This window comes from Urocampus carinirostris, chromosome 12, assembly GCF_059441175.1.
Source record: "Urocampus carinirostris isolate Australia breed hairy pipefish chromosome 12, RoL_Ucar_1.0, whole genome shotgun sequence".
Taxonomy (NCBI): Eukaryota; Metazoa; Chordata; class Actinopteri; order Syngnathiformes; family Syngnathidae; genus Urocampus; species Urocampus carinirostris.
Genome location: NC_142360.1, coordinates 26,291,591 through 26,311,149, shown reverse-complemented (window position 1 = coordinate 26,311,149; position 19,559 = coordinate 26,291,591). Strand labels below are relative to the sequence as shown.

Below are 19,559 nucleotides of genomic sequence, written 5' to 3'. Positions count from 1 at the left end.
TCAGATGTAACCAAACTGTAACGTTTTGGAATGAATGCAAAGCATTACGTTTGGCATAAGACTTACACTGCCGAAAATACCATCTCCGCTGTCAAACATAGTGGTGGCAGCATCATGCTCAGGGGTTGCTTTTCTACAGCAGGAATTGAGAAGGTCGTTAGAGTTGATGGTAGGATGGGTGGAGCCGAATACCGAGCGATTCTGGCAGAAAAACCTTTGGAGACTGCACAAAAAAAAGATCGTTGGGGTTGTCCATCGATTCGATGATGACCATCTTCTTTTATTTGTGAGTCTGCTGATGTTTGAACAGTCCGATCCTGGATTGTGGTTGGAGACTCAGGTAAAAGAGGATACCTGCGCAATGATGGTTTTTAAAGTGCCGTAAGGGGTGCGCTTTCCCCAACGCCACTATCTTGATTGTAAAGAAGATGGTTCCAGTGGCAAGGGAGACCCTAGACGACTGGCATCTTTCTACAACTGCAGGCGGCTAACGGGATCCAGGTCTGTAGGAAACCGCCTCAAAGCGTGCCGCCACCAGCTTTTGGGATCACTCTTAGTCTGGACTCTACCCTTCGACCTGTTCGGCTTGGATAACCCTACCAGGAGTACGAGCTCTAGGGGTCATGGAGACGCGCAAAGTGCCCGTCGGGACACAACAAAAAAAAAGATACTATAACGTGGGCCACGTTGGAGACCCCTGTTATAGAGCATAAGTGGACAGATGAATCTGTCTGATCTGAAAAATGAAGTGCACAAACAATCACCATCAGACCTTAAGGATCTTGTGCTGTAAGGAAGAATGGCGAAATACTTCTGTTTCAAAATGTGCAAAACATATAGACGTATCCACCAAAGACTTGATTACAGGGCCAATATTTTTGCAATGCCTACTTTTATTTTTTTTATTTGTTAGCACAATCTAAAATGTTTATTAAATTTAGTTTCTTTTCACAGGTGTGCCTTGCATGTAGTTGATTATTAGCAATTATTTTGATTCTTTTAATCAATAAGTTTAAAGCCTGAAATATGGAAATATGTCAAAAACACTTTTGCAAGGCACTGTGAACGCACACAGGAGAGTGTCATATAAGAATAGAATAAATACAAGTACTATTGCGAGGAGGGGTCCTTGAATTGATGCTTAAATACATTTGTCATGAATGCATTGATCATTACCAAGAATTTCAGCACTTGTATGCTTCCACATAGGGCACTATGTCTTACTAGCATAGTTTTTCACGATTTTCCAATATTTTGAGATGGGATATTTGCGCTTTTAACATAATCAGCAATATTGATACAATAAAAGACCTGCAATACATCAGTTATGTAAAGAATTCAGAACTTATTACAGAACTATCAGAACATTCAAATTTTCCAAGACAGCCTTGTACACATTGTACAAAACCCTGATTGCTATACGTACCGCTTACAATAAGTCCTTTGCGGCTCTGACCCGAGTGTGTTCCTTGATTCTATTTGAATAGGCACCAGCCTGTTCCAGCCTGATATGATGTATAGCTTATACTATGGGTGTTGTACTAATCCTAAAGAGCCATGCACCAAAGACACAGCAATAGCTTCCCTATAATACTCACAACACAGCATTACACACCATGAATGGCATCAGAGATTATCTTAAAAAGTCCAATGCAAGCTCCCTTGTATTGAATGTTGCGACTTCTCAAAGAGGGCAATCATCTATACCAATGTTTTTCAAATTTTGAGCATTCACTTTCACTAATTGGGACACCTTTTTTTTCAAGTGCTAGACTGCTCTTGGATCTCCATTTAATTGAGGTGGGTTGAACATTTTAACTTGGGCATTTTGTTAGTAGTTCACAAGCTGAAAAAGTGAGAGTAACCCTGCCCTACACAATCTTCAAAAGTACAGTGTTAACAAAGGAATATGCAGTATTATTATTAGCAGTGAGTGGTGCAAGTGAAAGCAACATTACATCCTGTAATATGTGAGAGTATTTGCTACTTTTAATTACTTTTAAAATAATCGAAGCAGGTATGCTATTGAGTGTCGCTGTATACGGTCCCCTTTCATGACTGCAGACTGCCCCGTTATGCAACATGGAAGAAAATTGTCTCTGCATAGCGATTATTTGCAGCTGCCAAAAACAGGCATTAATGGAGGTGTCAGAGTGTGTGACTTTCTATTAACTGCGGCAGGATCCCAGCTGCAGCTGCAAAAAATACGGGTCACTATCATGCATACTTGACGAAAAGGATGGAAGGCAGTCACCTGATACATTATTCCGCCTTTAAAAAAACTCTTCAGTGCTTCAATATTGTGTCATCCTAGAACTAATCAAATGACCCGTTTTCTTGTATTAAATTCAATTTCGCCCTATGTTCCGGTCCAGAACCGTCGCTCTGAAAATACTGGTCTACTATAATTCCAAGAGCCAAGAAGAGATCCGCAAGTTCGGGAGCGTTCTCCATTCGGGCCCCAGTGCTGTGAAATGCTTTTCCACCTGAGATTCGATTTGCAACCTCAGTGGAACTGTTAAAATCCAGGCTTAAAACACACTTCTATTCTATAGCATACAAATAACCTACATTTTATGTTGACAATATCTGTGTATCATTTGTTATTGCAACATCCATTTTGGCCTGGTCATCCAGGAAGGGTGATTACCTCATGTGCGGTCCCTTCTCAAGGTTTCTTCATTTTCTTCATGTTGAGGTTTTTGAGTTTTTCCCTTGCCCTTATGTACGTTTTAGATTAGGGGATGGTGTAATAATAATCTGTGGTTTGCAATGATCTGTGCAGCCTTTTGAGGCTCTTAGTGATTAAGCGCTCTACAAATAAACAGGACTTGACTTGACTTAAAGGGGTGTATTGTGTAAAACCTATGTTTAATTTTCTCTATAAAATTGTTGTTACTCTGGGGTGTGCAAAATTAAACATATATTGTTTAAATGAGCATAATCATTTTGCTTTGTGAATTAGAGGGCTGAAAGAGCATACAAGTCATTTTTTCTACAATACCCCTCCTTTATCATTGTTTCAATAGATTGTATGCACAACATATACACTACCCTGATAAGGTCCTCTCACTGGGTTTGTTACTCACCCTCGAAGCAATCACATATCCCGGCCTCATTCAGCACACACTAATTGGAAAGCAACTACATTACTCTCCTCTCCTTAATAAGGTTAAGTGTGTGTCTGCCTGATCAGGCCCATCTTCAACGTAGAGTCCCAAACACAGCGTGTTGCACATTGGTGTTTAAAAAATGGCCTGTCACATATTTGTTTCAGGTCAGGACATTTTTATGGAATAAAGGAAAAAATGTGTAAGCTAATTTGTAATTAACAAAAGAAGTACAAGTAAACCCAAATATATGAAGTATTCATTTGAAAGATGCTGTTAGATTTTATGTATTTTTAGTGTTTTTCCCTGCTTATTTTACAGATGAGTATGATGAAAATCCCAACTATCCATCAGACATAATACATCAAGGAGTATTCATTTTCAAATGACTATTTTTAGTCTTTAAAAGTATTTGTGATGGGGTAAAAAGCAACACTTTTCTGTGTTACATTGAACATAGTCAAGTCAAGTCATTTTTATTTGTATAGCCCTAAATCACGAAGAGTCTCAAAGGGCTTCACAGATTGTTACACTATATTACACAAACTATTTTCAACCGACAAGAGGAGTAGGTTATTCGTATGCAATGGAGTAGAAGTGAGTTTTAAGTTTAGATTTAAACATTTCCACTGAGGTTGCAGATCGAATCTCAGGGGGAAGAGCATTCCACAGCACCGGTGCCCGGATGGAGAACGCTCTCGAACCAGCAGAAGACTTCTTTGCTCTCGGGATCACCAGAAGACCAGCACTCTCAGATCGTAGGCTTCGGACCGGGACATAGGGGCAAATCAGATCTGAAAGATAAGAGGGAGCATAATATTGCAGAATTTTCTCTATAGATTGGAATTTGAAAAAGGGAAGAATGATAAGATGCATGAGAGAATTGTCAGGATGGAGTACCGTATTCCCCATTTGGTTTAAGTGCTAAAAAATGTATTCTTTTTTTAATGCCACAACACAGCGTTTTTATTGTTTTCATTTTACGGATGTATACAGAATGCACATAAGCAAATCAGGTTTCATTCTTAAAATAATCTGACATAATTAGTAATTCTGACAGTAAACCACAGCGTTGTGTTTTTACAACAAAGTAAACGACTTTTTTGATTGCCCAACAGAATTAAAAATCCATTAACAGTCAAAATGAATACATTCAAAACTAAAATTGATACAATTAAACATTAAAAACTCAGAATAAATCAGACTGTTAAATATATTTGACACTTAAACAGAAAAAGGTTAGTGTAATAAACGATGCCAGCAAATCAGGAAACTCCAGTATTGATGGAAAAAAAAGACTGATATTTTAAGATTTTTCAAAATATGAAACGTTTAATGTCACAAAAATTGTCCTTTTTTTAGCCAAAAGACAATCCAAAGCAAAAATCAACACATAATATTTTCGTTTTATGCGCCATAGAATTAGAGGCAAGATCTTAAGCCCAAGCCCGAAATTTGGGTCAGGCCTAAAATGTCCATCATTACGTTTAGGTTTAGCCAAACTCAGTGTTGCTACTTATCTTTTTTAAATAACAATTATATGCTTGTGTGTGTGTGTGTGTGCATTTGCATGTGTGCTGTTGTACGGAGCGCTTAGTATTGCTTGTAAATAAACACTCTTGTATGCTTGAGTATGTGTTGACAAAGTAGCAACACCATGAGAAAGTTAAAGGATAAAGTGTGGGTGGGAGGATTATATCTTAAGCATACATCAAGTGCGCCTTAATGTGTGTGTTAAATACAGCATTGGCACATGTAATTAAAACTTTGCCTTTTGCTATGATGCCAGTTATGGTCATGAAAATAGTCATTACGGTTGCCTTAAGGTAAATAACATGTTAATTATGTTGAGGAAGAAATTGCTTATACCACTTTGTAGTACTCGATTACAGCTACTAGTCCTCGATGGATTCCAACGCGGGCATCGTATCACTTTCAATCTGTAACAATAATATTGAAAGGAGCATTAATTCCCTCCCCTGAATTTTTAGCATGTATTGAATTATTGAAGTACTATAAATTTCTTGTAACAAGATGACTGACACTTCAAATTTTCGATCTTGCTAGTTTGAATTGCTTTTTTACGTACTAACCTTTATGTTCAGGGGAACATAAATAGCAAAATGGCGTCGTTTGTCTTTTGTGTGAAGTAATGAAACTTAAACATCTGCGTAGCAAACCCAGGAGCTTTCATTTAATCTACAGTATGCTTCTCTGTTTTGCTAAAGATTGTGGAACCTTAAAGGCGGCTACAAGTATTTTTTTACTTCACCATCAAGATACATGTATGAGGATTACCTTGTGTTGCTACCACTGACTTTTCAAATGGTTTCCGATGACTGAGTGGTCTCATCTTCAACATTGGACAATTGAAATGTGCACTTCCTCAGGTATAGGCTAATAGGGCTGTCGCTTGTTACTATAACTGCAGTGATAGTAAACTGACGATTTAAAAAAAATAATAATAACTCCAAGGTGCTTTTGCAAAGGTTTTAACATGCTTCAGCTTAATTTTATGGTCTAAAGGTGAAATTCACCTACTCACGAAACGTTTTCATAAAAAACAGAAACAAACGTAAGGGTTTTAAGCTTAAGGTACTGAAGTAGTTATTTGGACTTGAATGGGTATGTGTGTTTCATGATGTGTGCTTGGATAAACTGCAGTGTCAATTAATTCTTGCTTTGCTACAAATGCAGTTTTTTGTTTGAATTACAAGTATTTGAATGTTATTAACACGTTGCAAAGTGTATACGGACTCACTTCTGCACTGACAGTTGGGCTGCAGGTGTCCCCATGACCCTGGTTGATGAGGACTTGGTGGATGTAGATATCCTTTTCGGTGTTTGTGTCACAAAGGTATAACTGGAGTACGCCCCTGGTGTAGCCAACCAGTGTGGCCGCTAGCGTACGATTACGGCAAAGACTGACAAAAGAAACAATGGCCTGGGGAGTCCATGTGTCCTGCGATGACAAATTCAAAGTCACTTGTAGCTTGACTTTCCTCGTACATTATCATTTGAAATGCATCTTCTGTAGTTTTCATTTCTTTTTGAACAAACAAAAATGATTAAAAATTCAAGCATTCAAATAGTTGAAAAGAAGAGATCTACATGTCTGAGAAATCTATCTAAGCAACATGGGGTAAAGCACACCAGGACAGCAAAACTGCTTTATCGTAGACCTTTGCAAGAAAAAAGGCTTACAGTAACTGGTTTAATTCCAGCAAGGGATGACAGGACAGCTTGTACAGGAAGGAGAGAATAGCAGGACCTGGTGGGGGGAAAAAATGTTCAGCTCAGCGGAAGCGTGCGGATGGTTGTGTTACTTTCAGGGTCAGTAGTACTACCAATATTAACATTAACTACCTGAGGAACATCACGTCACCCATGTTTACAGTGGTCACAATGCCGTAGTCTACATGGTACACTTCAACGCTGTCAGGGCTTTTGACCTGATGAATCACCCCCCGGGTGAACGACATGTCCTCGGATGGTACACAGCAGACTTGTCCGCGTCTGACAAAATGCTTGGGAAGGCGGTAGAGCTCTGACATGTCAGGGGACGAGTAACATAGACTGCAAGTAGACGAACAAGACTGGTGGACATATCTTAACGCATTTAAGGAATCAAGCTCCAGGCAAAATGTGTCAAAAATTTAGCGGAAACTTAAGAACAGCTTAAAACAATATTTTTTAAATTTTAGTATATAGTGTTTGAAAAAATTGAATAATTCATAAAAAATGCTATCTTCAGTGCTCAACAGTTTAAGGACTTTTGGTGTGTCTATACAATGTTACTTGAAAACCTTTTCACAAAATGGATAAGGCATTTGAACAAAACACCAGTATTTTGCCAAAAATGAATAAGAGAACTCAGCAAGTTGTCTAGATGAAATTGAAAGGGACAACCCTATCAGCCATAACCAGACAATTGATTGTTTCAAAACGGATTTCAAGAATATTGAATCTTTACAAAACTACAAACTCATTCAAGTCGCCCAAAAAGGCTGGTCATCCTAGGACAACAGAAACAAGAGAGGACATGTCAGTCACTGGGGATGATGTCAAAACGTTTCCACACTGCAGCTGGAATTGCTCGCCAGTTTAGTGCTTCAGACGGTAAGAATCAGTCACGCCATAGTGTCTCGCCGTTTAAGAACATTTGGAATGAAGGCCCACACTGCAGTGACCAAACCTCTCATTGGCTAAAAAAAATAAAGAATCAGATTACTGAGTTAACTTTAGTGATGAAAGCAAATTTAGGTTGTTTTTTTATGTTTGTCTTTTAGATCTGATGGGAAGCATTATGTTTGGCAACACATTGCAGAAATACTAAACCCAAAGTGTGTAAAAAGGCAGTGAAAGGTGGAGGAGGATGTGTCATGTTTGGGGCATGTTTTATGCAGCAGGAGTTAGGCCTATTGTAGAGCTACATGGCCAAGTGAACGCAAACGTGTATTAGAACCTTCTTCAACAACACATGGTTCCCTACTTGTGTTCAATCACCTTATCAGCCTGGAGTCTTGATGCAAGACAATGCTCCATCTCACATGGCAAAAATTTCTTGAAGATGAAAATATTGAATTAATGGCATGGCCTGCCCAGAGTTCTAATCTCAACCCAAATGAGAACCTCAGGAAAATCCTTGTTTACAAAGTTCTGGTCAAGAAACACACTACAATCACTGAACTGTGGAGGAGGTTGGAAGAAGAATAGACCAAAATCCCACCAGAGCAGAGTGAGACTGGTGCTTTCCTGTGGCCGCAGATTTGCTGAAGTTTTTCACAGTAGAGCCCTGTACACTTCTTACCAATTACTAAATGTTGTACCCTTCAGCATTTTCTTTTAACATCAAAGTCATTGTTTTGATCAGTGTGTTCTCTAATTTTGGATTAATGTCTCATCTCATCTCATTAGCTGCACCGCTTATCCTCAGTAGGGTGCTGGAGCCCATCCCAGCAATCTGAAAATATTTTTGTGTAAAATGCCTTCATTTTATGAAAAAAATGTGTAGTACTATAATATAGACAATAAAATGTAATTTAACTGTGGAACAGGGGAAATGGTATTCCAAATCATTCAGTTTAAGTTATTCTCTAATTTTGATCTCAAGTGTAAAGCCTGTCTTTTGTAACAAAATCTAAGTTAAACACAGCTGTATAAACGTTAAAATATTTTAGAATTCTATGTCTGCAGAGGTTACTTTAACCAACAATTTCCCATCATTGACAGTTTTTAAGAGTTGACCAGAAAATCTTAGGGCTGTATGTCATTTTAACGGGTTGAAAATTGGACAATGAACCACAGCAGCAGTAAATCCTCAAGACTCATGGCACTTAGAGAGGCAGAGAAGAACAATAATGGGTGGATAATAAAAATAATGAATATATTTTTATTAAAAGTCAGGGAGAAACCCGTCCTGACCAGTGTTCCCTCTAAGCTGCGCGCGTGCGCAATTACGCACTGCTCGCAAATTCTCGGCGCACAAGAAAATCTAGCCAGCGCACAAAAATGAGGGCTCAAAATTACTAATTAAGAAGCGACTCAAGTAAAGGTTACAGTGCATGAAGGTAAAAATTCACGGGTTTCCTTGACGTTGTGTCCTAAATGCGGTATTTTGAAGAAGAGTTGAAAGAGAACGAAGTTGAGTAAAGTTAGTAGTTTGTCGGGGAACCAGCTTCTTCGGCTCGGCTCACTAAAAGGAACCGGCTCTTTTGGGTCCTAAACGGCTCTTCGGGTTGTTTTTGCTTCTTTAATCCCAACATGACCAAATATTATGTAAAATTATGCACAAAATGACTTAAAGGAAGGGGGGAATAGAACAAAAAAGATAAAAATACCAAAAGTAGAAAAAAAAACACGGAAAAAAGAAGAAATAGTTTGTGTTGCATTCAAATAATTTCCAATTATATCAAGTGAATTTTGTTGCCAACATTGTACTTCCACTAAAAATGTGATTAAGTACAGTTCTGTATCTTACAACCAACTAAATAAGCCCCCAAAAATGTTAATATTATGCGACAAAATATATCAGGAAATAAAAAGAAATGGATATCTTTTGAAAGAATTGTAAGAACAAACGACGTTGGTAGGTCGTACAACCTTTGCAATAGTACATACGTCAATTCATTCAAAAGAGAAAAAGAATTTTGCATTGCCGGAAACTCAGCAAAATGTAACTTGATGTCAAGTTTTGGACATGTTTGATAAGTAATTATCTTGCCACACTTGGGATTATGGTTGCTCACTGTTGTTTCAAGCGCTGCTCACCAACTTTGTGTGAACGCTCAGACCCGTGGAAAATTAGAGGGAACATTGGTCCTGACCCAGATGTACTAATTATTTTTATTTTTGCTAAACCCAGGCTCAAATTCAGATCTGGTTGGGCTCAGGCTTTAGATTTTACCGTCTAGGAGTGAAATGCCCAGCCCTCTATCGAGTACTATACCTTTGAATGCACACTTGTAAACACAGTTTTTTGTTGCTTGAATCTTCACTGTACATGCACATGTCTACTCATGTCAATGCAAACCACTGAAATACCAAACTAATGGTACAGTATTTGAAAAGAAGAAATCTTTATCCTCACCTCATTTCAAATTTCATGTCTTCAAAACGTAGGGCTTCTTTGCTGTTAGTGAAGCGGACATAGAAAAGCCCTGGAGACTCCAAATGTTCCACCTGGATTGGAACCACATCAAAAGCTGCGTGCCATGTTGGCTGTTCAAAATGTTGACTCTGGACAGCGTCAAGGGGAATTGCAATCTTGCAATAAAGTTCAATGGAAGGACACAACTCTGAGAACTAAAACAAAAAATAATAGTAATAATAAAAATACAGTACATTTGATCTCAAAGCCCTTTTCAGGACACCCAAGGTCGCTGTACACTAAATATCAAACAAAAAAAAACAAAAAACCAATAACGACAAAAATAAAATAATTACCGTTAAAAAGAATGGTGTGTAGCAGGGGGCGGACAGGAAGATGAGTGGCATGTAAGGCAGTTTAGTATGGTTAGGCAAGTATGAAGAGGTGGGTTTTGAGTCCAGATTTGAAGATGGACAGGGTGGTAGAATACCAGATGTCAGGTGGTAATGAATTCCAGAACTGGGGGCAGAGCGGCTGAAAGCTCTGCTCCCCATTGAGCTGAGACAGTCAGTTTTATGGAGGGACTTGAGAGGTAGGCCTTAAAGGGAATTGCAATAGTAAAAGCGGGACGTAACAAGACAATGGAGTACGAGCCGACAAAAAGAATTGCCGTTCGACATGTCTGTGGCAAGGTAAGCTAGCTTTAGGAAGCGGGGATACTGAGACAAAGCACAGGAGCTGGCGGATCAAAGGATGAAAACTCAAAACTCCTCAACTACCACAGAGTGCCAAAAGACAGCCCAAACAGCCCAAAAAGAGGCAAAAGGAGTCATTAAAAAATTAAACCTAAAAAAGTAACCCAACAGTGAAAGAAGCCAGTTGCACCAGAGCTTACTCAAACCTGAGGTTTCCAGTGATGGACTCAAGGCATGACTAGCAACTTTAGGGGGGCAGAAAAATACCGTTCTGGCTTATGTTGCAGTTTAAAGTTATTATTTGTCTGACCATTCAATAATACATTCAAAACATAGAGCCCTTACAAAAGCTAACAATGTTACCATTTCTATTGCCAATAATTCTTCATCTGTGTCTGCTGAGATGTTATCTTGATCATCACTATCATCCTGTACTTCATCGTCCCAAAGAGACTGTCTTGCGTTACAGGTCGTTTCTAGCTTCTTTAATCCAGGATGATCTTCTGAAAACCAAATTTAAAATGTGTCCTCCCCCCCCACACACACGATTAAGAAAACATTTGAAAACAATCACCATGATAGAATATGTTGTGATCCAACCATAATGAACATTGTACCTGAGTGTTTGTTCTTAATAAGCCAGTCATGTGTACCATCTGCATATTGCAGGTGGAAGATGTCGCTCAAGGAATCAACCATCTCAGTGACACTGACAAAGCCATTATCTTTCAAAGGCAGATCCTCACCCACAATATTCTGTAAATGTTTTTTTCACATTTAGTCACTTGACAGTTAAGCAGAACAACTTCACAAAAGTATCTGGTTTGGTGTTATGCAATGCTTTACTATTCTCACCTTGTACACCTCAGGGAGAGTTTGGACTGAGATTCCACAACTTCTTTGACAAACAACCTAAAAACATTAAAGGTTCAATGTATGGACACATATTTATAAGAGGTGACATAGACATTAGTTTTTCCCCCTAAAAACTAACATGATAAAAGGTGTTAGAATGGCCAACACAAAGTTAAGATCTCAATCCTATAAAGCAATTGAGAAAAGATCTGAAAAGTTTTGTGCGCAAACTTTTTTAGAAGGGAGATTGGGCACATATTTGTTTCAAGATGTGCAAAACATATAAAGACATACCCAAAAAGACTTGTGGCAGTGATCACAGTAAAATGAGGTTGTACAAAGTATTAACTCAAAGGGAGCCAATATTTCTGCAACGCCTACTTTTCAATGATATACTTGTTAACACAATCTAAATTCTTGAATAAATTTATTTTCACGATTGTGTCTCACATGTCGTAGATTCTTAGAACATATCGAGTTTTTTAAACTATGAGTTTGAAGCCTGAAATATGACAAAATGTCAACAAGTTCTTGGAGGGCAATACTTTTGCAAGGCACTGTGTATATCGTGCAGGTTATCCCGTACTGTCCTCTATTTACCTGTATTTGAAGGTAACATATGACCAAAACCAGCAAGCATACTACTGGGTTGTAGTTGATGTTTCCAATAAGAATTAACAACATATTAATCAATGTGAATAAAGGTAATATTGTTTAAAATGAATTAAGACATAGCACTCCAGAATAAATACAATAAAATACTTAAGAGAGAAAAACAAGCTAAAAAAAAGTATGTCAGACAATTAAGCAACATTTACAAAGTAGTGATTTGGAGACTGGCCTGAGTTGTAAGTTGATCAGAACAATAGTGCAATGAAAATAATTACTCAAATAATCTATTAATTATCCATTGAAATAATTAATAGATCTGAATATTTGCTCCAGTAACTACTGCTTGTTATTACCCTTTTCCAGAAATGAGTAATATATTTGGGTAAGCGTAGACTTTGGCTCATTTCATTGAGTGAAAATATTTGTTAATATTCTAAGCATGCTGATTGCAATATCAAGAATGCTCCCTGACCTTTTGCAGTTTCTCTTTCAGTTCCTTACTAATAGTGCCAGCAACTCCATTTTCAGCTATCTGCTGGCGAAGCTCTTCCTGCAACTAAAAATAAGCGATAATAATAATCGATTATATTGTTTGCATAAATTGCATTTCCTGCTTAATACAGCAACAGACCTTTGAGAACCGCTGACTTTGCTGGAAAAAATCTGATTGAAGATTATAACTGGTGTGTGTTGGTTGCCCATTGAAGGAATTTCCAGTGATGTCTGATGGAAAAATAAATTTATGACAATTAGATACTGATTTTGGGAAATAATTTTAACAGAAAACACAGAATATCTAATACGCTGGTTGAGTCAGTTGGGGAAAAAACAGCCAAAGTATATATATCATAATTTAGGGTGTTTAACAATGGCACAATCATATTCTTCTGTTTTTTTTTCTCTTATGGGTAAGGTATTTATTTTTCTAGTAGAGTGAGGGCTCTTTTACTTTGCTGACGGTTTCACTGTGACAGCAGCCTTTCTCAATGTGTGTGACACTTCCTTCTTGTGATGCATTTTAAGAAAAGATTGGGCCGGGAATATTGAAGGAGACTCCCAGACTAAAATAAGACGGCACTATAGTATGATGTAGTCCAAGGTGTGTGGGAGCACGCCGGATCCCTCGTCCCTGTTGAGTCACCAAATCTCCTGATATCAAAAGCCTCCTTACGAGACAACAACTTGTACATCCAGAACACACAATGACACAGGACAAGATGTACAATACCATTTATGAAATTCCATGCAAAACGTAAAATAAAGCATACATTGGGACAACAAGATGCACTCTCACAACCCAAAAAAAAAACAACAACAAACAGAATGGGGGAAAAAAAACATCAGATAATACACAATGACATAAAATAAAAGAAGCAATACAACCCAAAAAAGACATAATGGATCACTGCACAAGACACAAACACAAAAAGGGACAATGACTAAACATAACCACCAAAGCTGAGACAGATAAGGGAATTATTGAAATCAGGAGATAGGGAGATAAAACAATCAACAGGAATGCAGGACCATTCGTGCTGCCATAGAGCTTCAACAAATCCAGGGGGCCGCCAAAACGTAATCTTATTTTGGTCAAGGAGCCTCCTTAGATGGTACTTTTTTCTCAGGTCAATCAGCTCTTTTACAAAATGTGACAAACAAGCTGTGTCCCTCACTTTGACAAAGGCTGTAGCGACAGCTGAAACTGTCAGCAATGAAAGAAATTTATTTTTGCTAAAATAATACATTTATCTCACAAAAATGTTGTAGATTAATTTCTCCAAAGGTACATGTTTTTACCGTGTGACGCTGATATGTGCTCTCTCACTTCATTTAGGTACTTTGGTGCTCCGTGGTTCTGTTGAAGCTGATGTGTTCTGAGCTGCATTTGCTCTCTTAAAGTCAGAATGGAGCCAAACCTGGTCTGTTGGATCAAAACCAGATCACCAGCAGCTTTCAACAACTCTCCAATAGAGTAGAATCCCAGATCAAAAACACGCAGAGGATAGCCAAAGCATCGCAGGAAGCTGATCTCTAGATCTGCCAACCTCACAGGACCCTAGTAAACATAAGCAATAAAGTAACTTTGATGATCATGGTATTTTTTTATATATTGATACAGTTTCAGAAATATTTAAACACTAATAAATTTGTATGTAATTATCGTCCCACATGTGAGAGAAGGAGGCGCATCTGTGCCCTCAGCTGGGGTGGAAGAGCTGGAGGAGCGCCACCTCGTCTTGGAAGAATGATCGATTTCGACTGGAATCTGTTTCGGGAGTAAGAAGACTGTCGATCTTTCCTTTTTTTGTCTGTCATGGAAATGCGCTGTTTTGCTACCAACGCCTCAATGTTTTGTGTGGATTCATGACTCACAGCTATAATGACAAAAAAGAAGTTATTGTATATCTAAATCCCTAATTAAGGAACTTTGAGTAAATGCTTTTATTTACCCCTCAAGAGTGTTTTACCATCCTCTTTGACGTTAACTGCCACCACATCGGGCATTGCATTAAGCATATCCATGACATTTCGGAAACCCAGGCGTTTCAGAGGGAGAGGATGGCCTATAATTGCACTGTAGTCCTGTCTCAGTAGGTCAGGGTCCAAGTCAATTTTTGAGGAAATGAGTAAGGCGCGGACATCCTTCTTCAAAGTTGCTAAATTGGCATCTGGATTCATATTGTCTGGTTGACAATTCAAATGGAGATAGAAAAGTAAATTAATAAGTTAGGGTTCCAGATACAGCCACATCGAAGTGTACCACCTATACTCCAGATGCACTCTTATTTCTCATGTTTGGCCTATAAACAACTGCTCCTTGTGTGACTTTTTTTGCTTTGTGAAAAGGCAAGCTACTAAGCCACTGATTGTCACTATAATCCACGCACAATTTAACACAACCGAAAACACGCATACGTATTATACACTTTATCTAACGGCTTGTCTTAGCCCAACTATAGTTAGTTAGGATACAAGATCTGAGATATCAGGAAGCAAAATGGGCTGAGCAATATAGCCCAATATATTTTGTGCGGTTGAAGCTCATCAGTCTATGAACACTGTGGTTTTATCACGTTATTTTGTGAGCCGGTAAAGGGGAGGCAGTCCAACCTTTAATACGATCAGCAATAACGCAGCACACTAAAAGTATGAAAAAAATCTACAAAACATGATAATGAACACATAGATGAGTAAAACATGATCAAGTACTGCAAAAATATTACACAATTACTTTTTAAATAAAGTGACGAGAAACAGTAACGATTACTATTTTCCAGTAACACACCAAACACTGGTTACTGTACATGTGATTTACCTGCAAAAAATCCACTATAGTGAGAGACAACGGTGATGACGAATCACGTGACGGCTCTTTAGTTTTCAGAATCAGTGATGTAATTTTCAGTCGCCAAAAAGTGGAAGTTGCTGCCTGAAATCGATTCAAGTCAGTGGATAAGTGTTACATGCATGCATAAAAGCTTTCAAAATAGCTCATTGCCTCACTGCATTACAAAAAACAAAAATCAAAATTCATAAAGTGGCAAAACATGCAACTGTGCATTGCCATACTCTTAACTTTGACATTGTTTATTTCATTCCCTTACCCCAGTAAAATAGTAGGGCAAAAAAATGTTTTTATTTCTCCCTTTAAAAGTGAGTTGTGTAGTTTGAGGTGTCCTTAAATAGTATAAAGTTAAATATTATCTCTATTAAGGATGTGTTAACAATGCCCATCGGATTTCGAAGAGCCTTTATACATTTTTTCCACTGTGCCTATCTGCTTTTATCTTACTTTTACCCTCAGTGTTCCAGCCAGGGCTCTGTCACAATTCAGAGTTAGAGACGCAGAGAAGGAGTTTCCAGAAAGATAGCGCTGAGGATGCAGCTATTTTTCAATCGGCCCAAATAAAAGACATTTAAGCAAAATTCCATTAGGTCTCGGAATTTGTGGAAAGTAATCACCCAGAAAAAGTGTTGACAAGTCGGGCTATCGCACACTATGATGTGTCTGCCCCGAGCATTTTCGACAGATTGGCAAAAGCTAGCAAAAGCAGACGTTGACGTTTTAAGAGACGCGAGGCAAAAAGGTGAATGAATAATTTTATCATTTAATTTTTCTTTGTTTTTTTATGTTTATTGTTCGGTAATCTAATTTCAACATGTATTTGTTTCATATTCTGATGCTCTTTTATGATTTATTAGAAAAATATACTGTACTTTTGCAGGGCTTGGAACAGATTACTGCATTTGCATTCAAAATGCTTCTCTACTTAAAGTTTTCAGGTTAGGGAGCTACTTCCATAACAAATTAAATTTGTAAGTAGAGGTACCACTGTATTCACAAAACTAACTTTTCTATTTTGCAACCCCCTGAATGTCATGTCATGGAAGTTCAAAAAAATATTTTACATCCACCACATGACCCCACAGATCAATTCCAGTCTGAAGGCACCTATCCATCATATTTTGGACTAATCTCTCGGAGTTCCCCAAACCTTAATCTGTCTGCAGGGCTTGCTGATGACCTTAACATAGGAAATCAACTGTGATGGAGAGAAACATTAAATTATGCTGGATGAAATGCACTTTATACCAGCATTGCCGATACCCAGTGTTGGGAATAACGGCAGGCGTTAATTTTTCAGTAACAGACGGTCAAAAGCGGTGCATGACTTTGAATAAGAGATTGTTGACATTTCCAACAAAATGCGACTCATAAGCTATCTCCTGTGACTTGACCTGGGTCTGGTGTGAAACAAATCAGATATGTGCCATTCAAAAAAAAACAGATCGGATACAGGTCGCGTCCGAGGAAAAACAATACGATTGTTTTATGATCGTTTTTTACAACCGACTTTTGTTGTGAACAAAGTACTTTAAGTACAGTAGGCCACTTGATCTGTTGTCTCAGGTTGTGAGAGTTAGTTTTTATTTATTAAACTCACTTTATATTGTTTACTGCTAATTATAATTTGGTTTACATTGTATTTTTGTTGCACTTCAAATGTAAGATAAATCTGTTCCTGGTGTGGTGCAATACATATTAAAAGGTTCCAAAACACAACTACCTGGTTGTTCTTCTCTATTCAAATAGTGCTCTAAAATGTTCAAATTATTTGAAATAAACCAATTTCATTTTCCATTTTCTTTAGGTAACAGGAATAGTTTCTTTCCCTAGTAACTATTTACTTTCACTCGGATATTCAGGGGCGGCAGTGGCTCAGGAGGTAGAGCGCTCGTCTTGGGATAAAGAGATCGCAGTTCGAATCCCGGCTCCTCCGTGTTACATGTCGAAGTGTCCTTGGGTAAGACACTGAACCCCTAATACCCCCAATAAGCAGGTTAGCGTCTTACATGGCTGCACGGCCGCTATTGGGAAATGTGAAGCACAATGTAAAGCGCTTTGGGAAGTCATTGACTTCAAAAGCGCTATATAAAATGCAGATCATTTCATTTCATTTCAGTTACTTTTTGGAAGAGGTGAGTAACTAGTACTAGTTACTTGTTTAAAGTCACGTGCCAAACACTAATGATACCCGGAATTGATATATGGCAATATAATAAGTGTATTCACAGTGGATTTAAAGTTGGACATTTGTGGATTTAAAAAAAAAAAAAAAAAGATTAAATAGTGTTCTAACGGTCGGAAAGTATTGTAACTTTGCATCTTCATTCAAAAGATGCATTTTAATTCAATGTTTTTTTACCCCAATGTAAATTGTGCTGGGAGGGGTATTTTCCTTTTTTACGTCAAAATAATTTAATGCGTCTTCTATATCCATCGTCTTCATGGTGTGCATCATTTTTGGGTTATTCTACTAACAGGAATCTACTCAAACGTTCGAAGCTACAAATTAGATTGGATTACATTACATGTCCCCCAGTGTAACGAATTAGCATACGCTAATATGTTCACAAACCTGTGGCCTGCCTTCACATTCATAAAATGGAATGTACTGTATCACACTTAAGAATATTTGTTCTTAAATAAGCTTTATAATATAACACAAAGATAATGGTTATCTGCCGAAACGTAGCAAACCTTTCAACGAGCCTTACAAGATGTCGTGTTTGTTGCTCTTTCCATGAGTATTGTAGTGTATTGCAATCATACCTCCTTTGGTAGTTTATTTTACGTCGACTCACGAGTTTACAGAATTTGGATTTTTAATTAAATCTTACCTTTCGGTGCAAGGTAAATTAAAAAGGGTTCAGCGTTAAATACGTTAAATTTAGGGTGGGGTAAATAAAACAGTCGTCTCTGCATGGAGCAAGCTGTTTTGGTTTAGCTAAATCAAGTGCACGAGTGATAACTAATCAGATCTGTAATCGTTTGGAAATATTACGATTATGATTGATATCATTTTATTTTTAGCCATTTGTTAAGAACACTGGCAAAATTGTATTGTTTAAAAATTACGGAATTCAAACGAAACACTTTAAAGAACGTTCAATGCCAATTTTCCAATTTATCAAGTAACATTAAAAGAATGAATCTGGTCTGAATCTTGTATTTTGCAAAGCCACAAATATATATGATTCACTTAACTGTGCTTTTTTTAAATTGCGTGCGCATTTATCAAGACATTATTTCTAGATTTTGAGTAAATCACATATTTACTTGTAGATCTGAACAATACAGGTGTACGTATTTTTTAGACAAACCTCTCCCTACATGGGTGTTGGGTAAAAATGACAGTAATATTTACTGTAGCTTATTTTGAGTTAAATAAAGTTCCTCCCATAACAATTTATCGCTGAGAAACACTCCCTTAAGTTTGTGCATGGCCCATGATAAATGTCCATAATTGGTACATAATTCTTGCACCAATACACAATTCATAATTTCATAGTGCCCTGTTTATGTGTATCATGTACCTATCCTCTTGGGCGTGATCAGATGGCACTTCATAGGACAGTGCCGTACAAACTAATGCCAGCTGCTGTTAATCTAGAGGCAAGCAGAAATGAAATGGAAAAGCGAAACCACCAAAAGAGCACTCTCAGCATCATTTTTAATAGACTTGTTGTGAAACATGACAACATCTTTAAGCATTAACAAGCGCGTCACCCAAACTTCAACCACTTTTTTTAATCCTTGAAAACACAACATTAAAACTTAAACATTTTCAACGTTTCCAAGCATCCGTACGAACCCTGATAATAGTGGGTATAGAAGTTTGGTTACAAATGGAACAGAAGTCTTACAAACAAAAAAAAAACCACCCTCAAGGAGCTACAGAGGGAAGGAGGTGAGGGACTGTGTCGAGATGTCACACAGATGAAATGAAATGAAATGATCGGCATTTATATAGCGCTTTTCAAGTCAATGACTTCCCAAAGCGCTTTACAGTGTGCTTCACATTTCCCAATAGCGGCCGTGATCTGTGCAGCCATGTAAGGCGCTAACCTGCTTATTGGGGGTAATTGGGGGTTCAATGTCTTACCCAAGGACACTTCGACATGTAACACGGACAAGCCGGGATTCGAACTGGGATCCCTTAATCCTAAAACGATCGCTCTACCTCCTGAGCTACTGCCGCCCCCAGATAACACTGCCCAACTCTTACCTACACCTCTAAACCTCCCTATAAACACAAATCTAACTTTTAACATCCAATGCACTCTTTTTTATTTGTTTAATTGCTCAAGCGCTTAGAAATTATTTTTCTTTTAAGGTTCACGTGAAAAAAAAAG

The 19,559-nt window shown here is 37.9% G+C and overlaps 1 protein-coding gene across 4 annotated transcripts; it reads right to left on the bottom strand.

Moving 5' to 3' along the window:
• Window positions 1–4,182: 4,182 nt before the first annotated feature.
• On the bottom strand, window positions 4,183–18,149 carry tdrd5 (tudor domain containing 5). Of its 4 annotated transcripts, none has more exons than XM_088349337.1 (15): window positions 18,045–18,149; window positions 15,178–15,291; window positions 14,312–14,545; window positions 14,031–14,236; window positions 13,659–13,917; window positions 12,493–12,584; window positions 12,334–12,417; window positions 11,250–11,306; window positions 11,012–11,150; window positions 10,758–10,897; window positions 9,700–9,914; window positions 6,477–6,686; window positions 6,315–6,381; window positions 5,872–6,072; window positions 4,183–5,050 (listed from the first exon to the last, which is right to left on the bottom strand). In XM_088349337.1, exons 3-15 carry the CDS (start codon window positions 14,538–14,540, stop codon window positions 5,006–5,008), a joined length of 1,944 nt encoding a protein of 647 aa, XP_088205463.1. In that variant the 5' UTR covers window positions 14,541–14,545; window positions 15,178–15,291; window positions 18,045–18,149; the 3' UTR covers window positions 4,183–5,005. The 4 variants fall into 4 exon arrangements, with proteins under 4 accessions (XP_088205463.1, XP_088205462.1, XP_088205465.1 ...); XM_088349336.1 differs by having other exon boundaries at window positions 15,178–15,284; window positions 18,044–18,082; XM_088349339.1 differs by having other exon boundaries at window positions 10,758–10,894; window positions 15,178–15,284; window positions 18,044–18,082.
• Between the last annotated feature and the right edge of the window lie 1,410 nt (window positions 18,150–19,559).

Excerpts from the sequence above, each read along its gene's own strand:
- tdrd5 (XM_088349337.1), bottom strand. The coding sequence starts at position 14,540 with ATGAATCCAGATGCCAATTTAGCAACTTTGAAGAAGGATGTCCGCGCC. Across the intron at positions 11,151-11,249 it reads CTCTCCCTGAGGTGTACAAG|AATATTGTGGGTGAGGATCT; the intron begins GTGAGAATAGTA and ends AAACATTTACAG. Across the intron at positions 6,382-6,476 it reads GGTGACGTGATGTTCCTCAG|GTCCTGCTATTCTCTCCTTC; the intron begins GTAGTTAATGTT and ends TCCCCCCACCAG.